The 9,480-nt window shown below is 30.6% G+C and overlaps 1 protein-coding gene across 5 annotated transcripts in view; it reads left to right on the top strand.

The window, feature by feature from the left end:
* LOC106465571 (protein unc-80 homolog) overlaps positions 1-9,480 on the top strand; it is a 138,172-nt gene that overhangs the window by 57,331 nt on the left and 71,361 nt on the right. For all 5 annotated transcript variants that reach the window (XM_022393494.1, XM_022393492.1, XM_022393493.1 and 2 more), the window contains exons 19-23: positions 1,883-2,026; positions 3,373-3,557; positions 4,979-5,062; positions 5,662-5,730; positions 8,396-8,494. In XM_022393494.1, the coding sequence (XP_022249202.1) occupies positions 1,883-2,026; positions 3,373-3,557; positions 4,979-5,062; positions 5,662-5,730; positions 8,396-8,494 (581 nt within the window). The remainder of the gene's footprint in view (positions 1-1,882; positions 2,027-3,372; positions 3,558-4,978; positions 5,063-5,661; positions 5,731-8,395; positions 8,495-9,480) is intronic.

Below are 9,480 nucleotides of genomic sequence, written 5' to 3'. Positions count from 1 at the left end.
TGATGCAAGCTTCACATGACCTGCGTTGTCGTAACATTATTTTAATTAAAGGATGATATTTCAAGTTTGAAATGTTCTTAAGTAAGATACAATTACAGAATTATGGTATTCCATGGATAAATGAAAACACAGTTAACTGACCTTCATAACAACAAGAGGTTTCTAGACCTATTATGTGAAAGAGTGAGTATTGGGATCTGTAGCAGATGGAATGAAAGAGCCAAGGCTTGGTGTAAATGTAGACAAAAACAAATACTTTATTGATGAGGAAATCAAAAGATTGAATTACAAAGTGGCTAATAATTTAAATCAAGAACTATTATGGTGTTTGAAAATGAAAACAAAATATGAAAAATGTAAAAGAGTACTGCACTTAGGCAAAAAAGTATACATTACTTGGCTAAACTAAAATGGAGTGGCTGTTTGATATTCAGCAAATTAAATGTTGTATGGATTAAAACAAGGAAGAAGCTTCACTTCTATTCAACATCAGAAACAAATATGGATGAAAATACCAAACTATTCTCATATTTCGTCTTCTTTCTGTAGCTCCCCAATCACAAAACTGAATCAGAAGTATCTTGAAATATCTCAACTCCATGACAGTAACAAAGCAGTCCAACATGCACTTTGTAATATTGAACACAATACAACTATCCCATGAAATGGTAGATAACTTCCTTGACCAACTCATGCTAAGGGTTAAATTTGCTTATGACCATGACTGAATTAACAAGTTGAGAAGTGAAACATTAGAAAAATCTAAAACATTTTGTATGATATGAAAAATATATATATACTATAAAAGAGTGAGATTCATGGTATTTCATACTATAAAAGTTCAACCACTAAGTGTTTCTCTATTTGAATGAAGAAATACTCAGATATAAAGCTTTATTTCACACTGATTTTTCTCAGTCATGATTTAAAAAATGAGTGGTGAGTCTGTGCAAAGCAGCAACATCCAAATCATTGGATCATCTGTGGAAGAAGTAAAGCTGTGAACTAAAGAAAGAATCTTGATCACCCAACAAAGACCAAAATTGAATACTCAAGGCTATGTAACGTTTTTGCTTCTCAACTCTTTGAAGAAGATTAAATTGTCTGTTTAAAGAAAATTTAATTTATTGACTCAAGTTTAAAGCATATAATGTGTTTCTTCTTATGGTCTCACAAACTCTTGGAATATCTCCTTAAATAAGGGCCTTTTGTCATTAATGATGCAATTGTGTTCATGTTCTCTGAACTCTGCCTTAAACTTAGTTAATTTATTGTTTTCCAACTGATTACTTCTGGTATCACTGCTGTTCATCCTCCATTCTTGTTATCTCAAAAAGGTTAACAAGAGTGCAATGCTCACAACTTCTGCTTCAGACCTCATGCCAATTATTCTGTCAGTATAGTCAGAGAATGAGTGAATTCCTTAAAATACTGAGCAGTCTGTACTAAACCTGCTGTCTGCAAGCTGAACATAAGACATTATGAGAAGTGATATAGTTAAGCCTGGGAGAGCCTTTTTTTACAGGAAATTTCCTGGTGCTTTTAATTTCCATTATGAATTAATAATAAAGATTGTTTGTGTAACTTTATGTAAACAAATAAAATATCAAGAGAACGCTAATAGTGAAATGATCCCTCTGTGTATTAACACTTTACTTCCATTTTTGAAATACAATATCTTGCACTGTTTTGAATAGAACTACACATCTACCTGTGAGAATAATTGAAAATTTTCAACAGTGATCTAATTATGTGAACCAAAATATTAGTCACTGGACAAACCAACATGTTGTTGACTGATGACATAGGGAGAGAAAGATGCTAAATGCTCAAGTATACTAAGTGGTGAAACAGAACAATAGGTATTTTTTGTTCTTTTCAGGAGAAGAAGATGCTTTAACCGAACGAAACATGCAGCATCACATACAAATGGCCCATCCACTCTTCCCCTCTTGTTTGTGTTCTTCAACTTTTCATATCATTAGTCTTCTTGATGATCCTCAAGTAAACATAGATGGTGTTGCTGGTAAGTTGGTTCCATACAATTGCTATATATATTTGTATTAAATTAGTTACTAAATAAAGTTAGGTTATTTGCCAGGTTTGACTCTTTTTTTTTGTATCTAAATTTCTTTGTGAATCTATGGAGTGTGTTTGAACTGCAGGAGACTTGACCAACAACAGTAAAAAAATATATTTGTGATACGTCTGATAATTGCTTGACACGCTTGAAGGATATGTATTTGGTTTTGCTGTTAGAAATATGTATCAGATTTAATTTATTTTAGGTTCTTCCATGGACTTACAAATGTTATCCAGAAATAACAAATAATTGAATCCATACAGGATAGAGAACAGTGCTTGTATCTTAGTGTAATTAATGTTTTTGGCTGGCTACCTACAATATTAATATTTTATGGGAGTTTTCAATATAATTAGAAAGCGAATGTTTTTCATAAATGCAAGTTTTTATTGATAAAATGAATTATTTTAGAACTAAGCTTACTTTTGGTGTTATCATATAATTACAATTTTTTTTGTATTAGATTTTTGGCTAATAGTTGCATTTAAATATATATTTTTTGAAAATTATATGCTTCACAAAAGCAATTTATACAATTAATAAACATAGTATTAGTACAGAATTTACAGTAAATGCTGTTTCTCTTGTTGTTCAACTGTATATGATAAATATATTCGAATTTATTAAAATATGACTTATTTTCTGACAATTTTACTTTTTTTAAATGTTTCGTATTTTTCCTAATTCATATAACCATTTCTGTCTGGGTTTGAAGCTAATCAATGGTTTTGATCAAACTGTTATCCCAGATGAATAACATATTTGAAAACTAATTTTTTATGCTTTAATAATGTTAAAATATGTCTAAGAGACAAGGACCATCATGACTTAATTTAGTATTGTCTAGTATGGGGGCCCGGCATGGCCAGACGGTTAGGGCACTCGACTCGCAATCTGTGGGTCGCGGGTTTGAATTCCCATCATACCAACCATGCTCACCCTTTCAGCCATGTTGGTGTTATAATGTGATGGTCAATCCTACTATTCATTGGTAAAAGAGTAGCCCAAGAGTTGGCGGTGGGTGGTGATGACTAGCTGCCTTCCCTCTAGTCTTACACTGCTAAATTAGGGATGGCTAGCGCAGATAGCCCTTGTGTAGCTTTGCACAAAATTCAAAAACAAACAAACAGTCTAGTATGGAAATCAATCAAACATTTTTTCTTCAACCTAGTAGTGCTCAGAAGGAAAAGATGTTACTGTATGCTACTATATAATATTTAAAAACTAATTGTTGTGTTTGTGTAACTTGAATTTACTCAGTGTTTCCATAATTGATTTCTTGTTTATAGTTTATGAAGTTGCTTACAAAGTTATCTGGTTGTGTCTCGTGGAAGACACAGCCCTTTTTATGCGACACTTTCTTGAAAAACTAACCCGAGAAAAACAAGATGTCATACTTCAAATTTTGAGGAAGCTTCTACATTTTATCCCCCGTCTTCCCCCTCAGGCAGCTTACACATTGTACAACTATTTTGTAAGTTATGTTGTTTAGTTTATTTCACAGTTAAAAGTTTTGTTCTGTTTTTCTGTTTTTGATCATAATAAAAGATTAGGACAATTTTATATCATACAAGGTAGATTTATAAGTATGGCTAGATAGGTATCTTTTTGAATGTACCTGAAATAGGCTTTTTTAATCTCTTTTTATTGAGATTGGAATATGAAACATAATTAAAAGGTGTAACATAATTAATTTTTGGTTCTATGCCTTTTGGTAAAGGTTTTAGAGTTTTTCCACTAAGTCAGATAGGTTTTCAATGTACTGAGAGTTAAAGTAATCATTTGATAAATGGAAGAGGCAAGCATATAGTAAATAGATCTTATACTTAGAATTTGATGGGAGTAATTTCTGTGATATCAAGACTGTGTTATTTCATTTATTTTTATTCTTGTAACTTGATTATTTGGAATAACTTTTTGTGACTACTGTGGCTTTACAAAATTTTGTTATTTTAGTTAAGAGCTGGTAACATCTTAATTATCAATTTAACCACTAAGACTATTTTAAATCTTGGAATTTCATCAAAGTCATATAAAACTTACTATAAAACATAGTATTTTTTTTATCTTGGCTCAAAAACAGTCTAGCTATTGAATTAAAACTAAAAGATAATAGTGTGTATCAAACCTTCTAATGAAAAATATCTATAACATTTTTTATTTCAAAGCAATAGATATGTTAATGGAACCAGTAAATAGTATTTTTTTTATCTTGGCTCAAAAACAGTCTAGCTATTGAATTAAAACTAAAAAATAATAGTGTGTATCAAACCTTCTAATGAAAAATATCTATAACATTTTTTATTTCAAAGCAATAGATATGTTAATGGAACCAGTAAATGACCAGATTGGATAAACTGAAGAATCCTGTTAAATTCTATCTTAAATAACCAATGAAGTGAATAATGACACTTGTGGCATTTGAGCTCCTCAATTTTACCAGCCTAAAGCAGCTATGGGTTTGCTGAATTGTAAGATTGAATCTCAGCCAATCTCAACTTGAAAATTTTCAGAAAACTACTAAATTGGCTAAATAGTTGGGAGGACTTCAAAAAAGATCAAGACCATGTTTACTTTGGTATTTCAGAAAGTAAATTTTGCAAATTTGGGCTGATTGCTGGAAAGTTGGATATTGAAGGCATTTTCATTTTTTGAAGAAAATAATTATGCATTTCATTAAGTTTGAACATACAGAATTTATTTTTTCTCATCAGTTACATGGAATGGAGGATTTAACAAAGTACTTAAGTCCTTATATGAAGTCTTTCTATATTTAGTTTTTAAAAAGTAAGTTGATTTGGCTTTTTAAGCATTAGTATGTGTTGATAGCATTAATCATTTTTGTTTAATATAATATATCCCCACTTAACAAATATTGTTATTGTTTCTGTGCAGATTGGATATATTATGTTTTATGTGAGAACTCCTGTTGAAGGTGGACAAGAACTGATAGCGAATGCTCTTTCTCTTGTTTGGCTTGTAAGTGCTTCTTCACACTCTGTATAAATGTTTCATTTAGAAAAATGTAAAACATAATTAATAAAATATTGAATACATCATAAATTTCTCTTTCATATCTTATTACTTATGTATTTATAGGTACTGCTGAAAAGTTTTAATAATGTTTTCTCACAAAGATTTTGACTAAAATGTACTTTCCTCTGACTCAGATTTATGGTAGAATTTTGGATTACAGAGCTGGGTAGTCGGGTGTGAATCCATGTGATGTCACAAATTATTCCCTGCACTTTAACCTGTGGTTGCTTTATATGAGTGAAAGTCCATCCTTTAGCATGGGTGGTAGGGAGTTGCTGACTGGCTGCCTTCCCTCTCATCAGTAGTTCAAAATTAGGGATGTTGGTAGATAGCCTTAGTAATTTTGCCTTAAATGCAAATACAAACAGTGACTCAAATCTAGATTGTCTTTTAGATTGTACTTTGAGGATTAATATAAAACTATATCTTATATTAAAAGGAATTTATCTCTTTCACTTTCTAACTTTCTAGTTGCATACTTAATTTTGATTTTTTCATCTCTTATTTAATTTTTCTTCTCTAATATATATCTTACTTATCAGGTGGTGCCAAGTGTTCAGGGATTGTTCTTCAAGGACTTAAAACAAATTCTGAGGAAAGAACAGTGTGATGTAAGTATTCAGTCTTTGGAAAATATTTAATGTTTACAGGGTTTGGGAGATTTTTAAATTTGTGTGTATGCAATAAGTACAACAAAAATATATTTGTTAGTTTTGTTAATATGTTCAGTTCATATTCTACATGTGCATGTTGATAGCACAATGTATTCAGTTCATGTTCCATATGTGTAGGATATTTAACTTTCACTGCCTTACAAGGTTATTGAGCTGATACTCAATTTAGGTAAAAAATATTCATGCATACAAAACAATATTTCATGTTCTCAGCCTTGCCAATTTATTAATGCATATTCTACCTGTGTGTTTAGCTCACATTTTAATCTGTGTTTGATACTTCATGTTTACATCCTTACCAGTGTGTGTTCAGTTCACATCTTATCTGTTTTGGATAATTCACATTCATATCCTTACCAATGTGTTCAGTATATGTTTTATCTGTTTTGGATGCTTCATTTTCACAGCCTTATCCATGTGTTGAGTTCACATTTTATCTGTTTTGGATGCTTCATGTTCACAACCTTACCAGTGTGTTCAGTGCATGTTTTATCTGTTTTGGATAATTCATGTTTACACCCTTACCAGTGTGTTCAGTTCACATTTGATTTGTTTTGGATATTTCATTTTCACAGCCTTATCCGTGTGTTCAGTATATGTTGTATCTGTTTTGGATGCTTCATTTTCACAGCCTTATCCATGTGTTGAGTTCATATTTTATCTGTTTTGGATGTTTCATGTTCACAACCTTACCAGTGTGTTCAGTGCATGTTTTATCTGCTTTGGATGCTTCATGTTCACAGCCTTACCAAGGAAAACAAAGACAAGTGTACATTTCACAAATATTTCATTTATTATTTATAAAATTATTCTGTCAGTTCCAAACATATATGTAATAGGTTGCTATGTGTCAAAATAGCACTGTGAAATGACATTATATAAAACACTTGGTACTATCTCAAATAATTAAGAGTGGCATATAAATTATTGCACACTTTTGGTTGTTTTAAGATGCTACAGGCAACCTTGCACTAGGTTTTTCAACCCATTTAAGGGTACACAGCATGCTTAGGTTAACAGTATAAATACTAGTATTTCATTTTCTTCAGTGGTTTGGTTAAGATGGGATATTTTACAGTAAAATGCTATGTCTTATTCTGAACTCCAAGCCATTAGTACTTTTCTATCCATTTCCTGCTCAACTCCATATTGCTATCTATTATCATATCTTATTTTTTTTCTTTTGTGCATGTATATTCACTTATACAGTACACAGAAAAATTCTGCTTTTGTTTTTCTTGTAACCACCTATCCATGATATTACTCAAAAAACAACAACACATATTCCACTGAATGGTTAATGTTTGGGTGGTACAGTTCATGATGGTGTTTTTAGATAGACTAATTGTACTGAGATGTAAAATGTAGCAGCTATTCCACTAATGTAAAAAGCTTAAAAAAGTCTTTCCTTTGGTCAAAATAGGTTACGTGAAGGTGTGTGAACATTAAAAAGAATCTACTGAAAAAAAAAAGCACTGAAACCCAGACTGATTAGGTTCCTAGTGATATTACAAATAATTAGGAAATAAACATTGTCTGAGAAATATGTCACAGTTTGGCAAATTTATCGAAACGTATTGGTGCTGATTTTGCTAGATTTCTTAATGTTTTTTAATTTTGTCATTTGGCAAATAGGCCTAAACAGCATTTTAGCTTGGCACTATAAATACAACTATGTCATATTTTATAGGAACCGTAAAGTAAGGTTATACAGCATACATTCAGAATGTCTGTTATTTTAGGTTTTACTTCACTTTAGTAGTAAATTAAAACTTATGAATAATATAATGGTATTTTGAAGGTATTGTTGTAAGCTATGTTTTTAATATTTTAATTTAGATTATTGTATTCTTTGCTAGAGGAAGTTTTAACTTGACATGAAGAGTGCCAGACATCTGGAGATTTCTTAAGAGTTTAGAAATGGCTTAAACAATATGAAACACCAATCAGACTAGAGTAAAATTAGTTGTGGGATAAATTATTGAGTTAATGAGTGTGTTAGTCAGTTGTCTATTACTTCAGTTTGGTAAATTTTGAGTTTGTGTTTCTGCAAGTGCTAGATATATATGGGAGAAGTTAGCAAGCAGTTATGAGTGTTATTTGTGAAGGTTAGACCTGCCTATCACTTGGTGAACTTGTAGAACCAGTGGTATAAGAAATATAATGCTTTCCTTTTCATTAAATGGACTGGCCTTTTAAAATTTTTTATTGAATAATTAAAAATAAACCACCTGTTTAGAGAAGCTGTTATAAAAGTAATATGAGAACCTTGTAAATGGAATAACTGTACATACAAATACAACTTCAGTTTCTACCTTTCTTATACCACCTGACACCACAGTCTGAAAGCAAATGTACTGTGTTGAACTAGCTAAATATTTAGGCAACTGAAGACAAAGAGCCGCTCAATACCAAAAAACTATGCTTTTATAGTGTCTTATTACAAAAATAGTAGAATCAAAGCCTTATAATTAGCATCTTGACCATCTCTTCACTCTCATCTCTGTAGTGTTGCTTTTTAATAACATCATTGTTCTTTTCATATATGATTCTATATTTTGCTGGCTTTCATAAAATTACTGTTGTTGTTTTTTCTACTTAGGCCTCCCTGCTAATCACTGCCAATGTTCCCAGTGCCAAGAAGATCATCATTCATGGGCCAGATGTTGGAGGAATTCCTTCACAGTTTCCAGTTCATGAGGTATGGTGCTCTTTTTTGTACTGATATGTGAAACTAAATGAAATCATGAAAATATTCTATTTTAAACTTTTAAAAAACAGAAGTAATTCAATGTAATGAAACTGTAATATCTCACATAAAGCAACAAACAAATATTTTGTTTATTTTAGAAAACATGACAGCTTGAACTGCTCTTTTGTAATGAAATATGTTAAGAATAAAAATGAAATGTCTAAAAGAATAAGTTGTTTTTATTGTGTGAAGCTTAAATTGATCTCAAAAAATATTAAGAGGATTTCATTGAATAAAAGTTATAATGAATGATTTCAGTGTTATTTAAAAAAATACTGCAACTAACTTTTTGTTTTGGTTGTGACATAACTTAACAATGTATGTATTATTAAACTATGTTGATTTCAGATATTTTCAGTCTTAAGACTAACTCTTTTTAGTTCATATATATTTAATAATTTTAATTGTCAAAACAAATAAAATATTTTTCCATTATAAATTTGCTGGTAAATTTGTCTTTGAAAAAGGAAAGAGCTTGTTTTGAGTTAGTTTTGTATGAACTTCCTATAAAAATATTAACAAGAGACTTGGACTATATTTAGATGCATCAAGTAGCCTATGATATTTACAAAAAATATTACTCACAGACAAATTCTGCTATCTTAACTTTGATAAGTTCAGAAAATGCTATCTAGAAACTTTAATATATTTGGGTATATTCAGCACTTAATTTGTAATACATTCAAGAATATTAGATTAAAAATACCGCTATCAAAGTCGAAAATATCTAGTCTAAGAAGGCCTAAAAAGACAATTATGAAAGTCGAAAAATCGAGTGGAAGAAAACTAATAACATGTTTTCAAAGTCAAAAACATCTAGTGGAAAACTGACTAAAAGGAACATTATCAATGTCAACAAAATCTGGAGGAAGGAATACTAAAAGTGCGTTATAACAGTCGACAAAATATATTGGAAAACTGACTAAAAGGAACAT

Source organism: Limulus polyphemus, unplaced genomic scaffold (assembly GCF_000517525.1).
Source record: "Limulus polyphemus unplaced genomic scaffold, Limulus_polyphemus-2.1.2 Scaffold1985, whole genome shotgun sequence".
Classification (NCBI taxonomy): Eukaryota; Metazoa; Arthropoda; class Merostomata; order Xiphosura; family Limulidae; genus Limulus; species Limulus polyphemus.
Note: the sequence above shows the minus strand (reverse complement) of the source record. Positions and strands in the feature narration are given on the sequence as shown.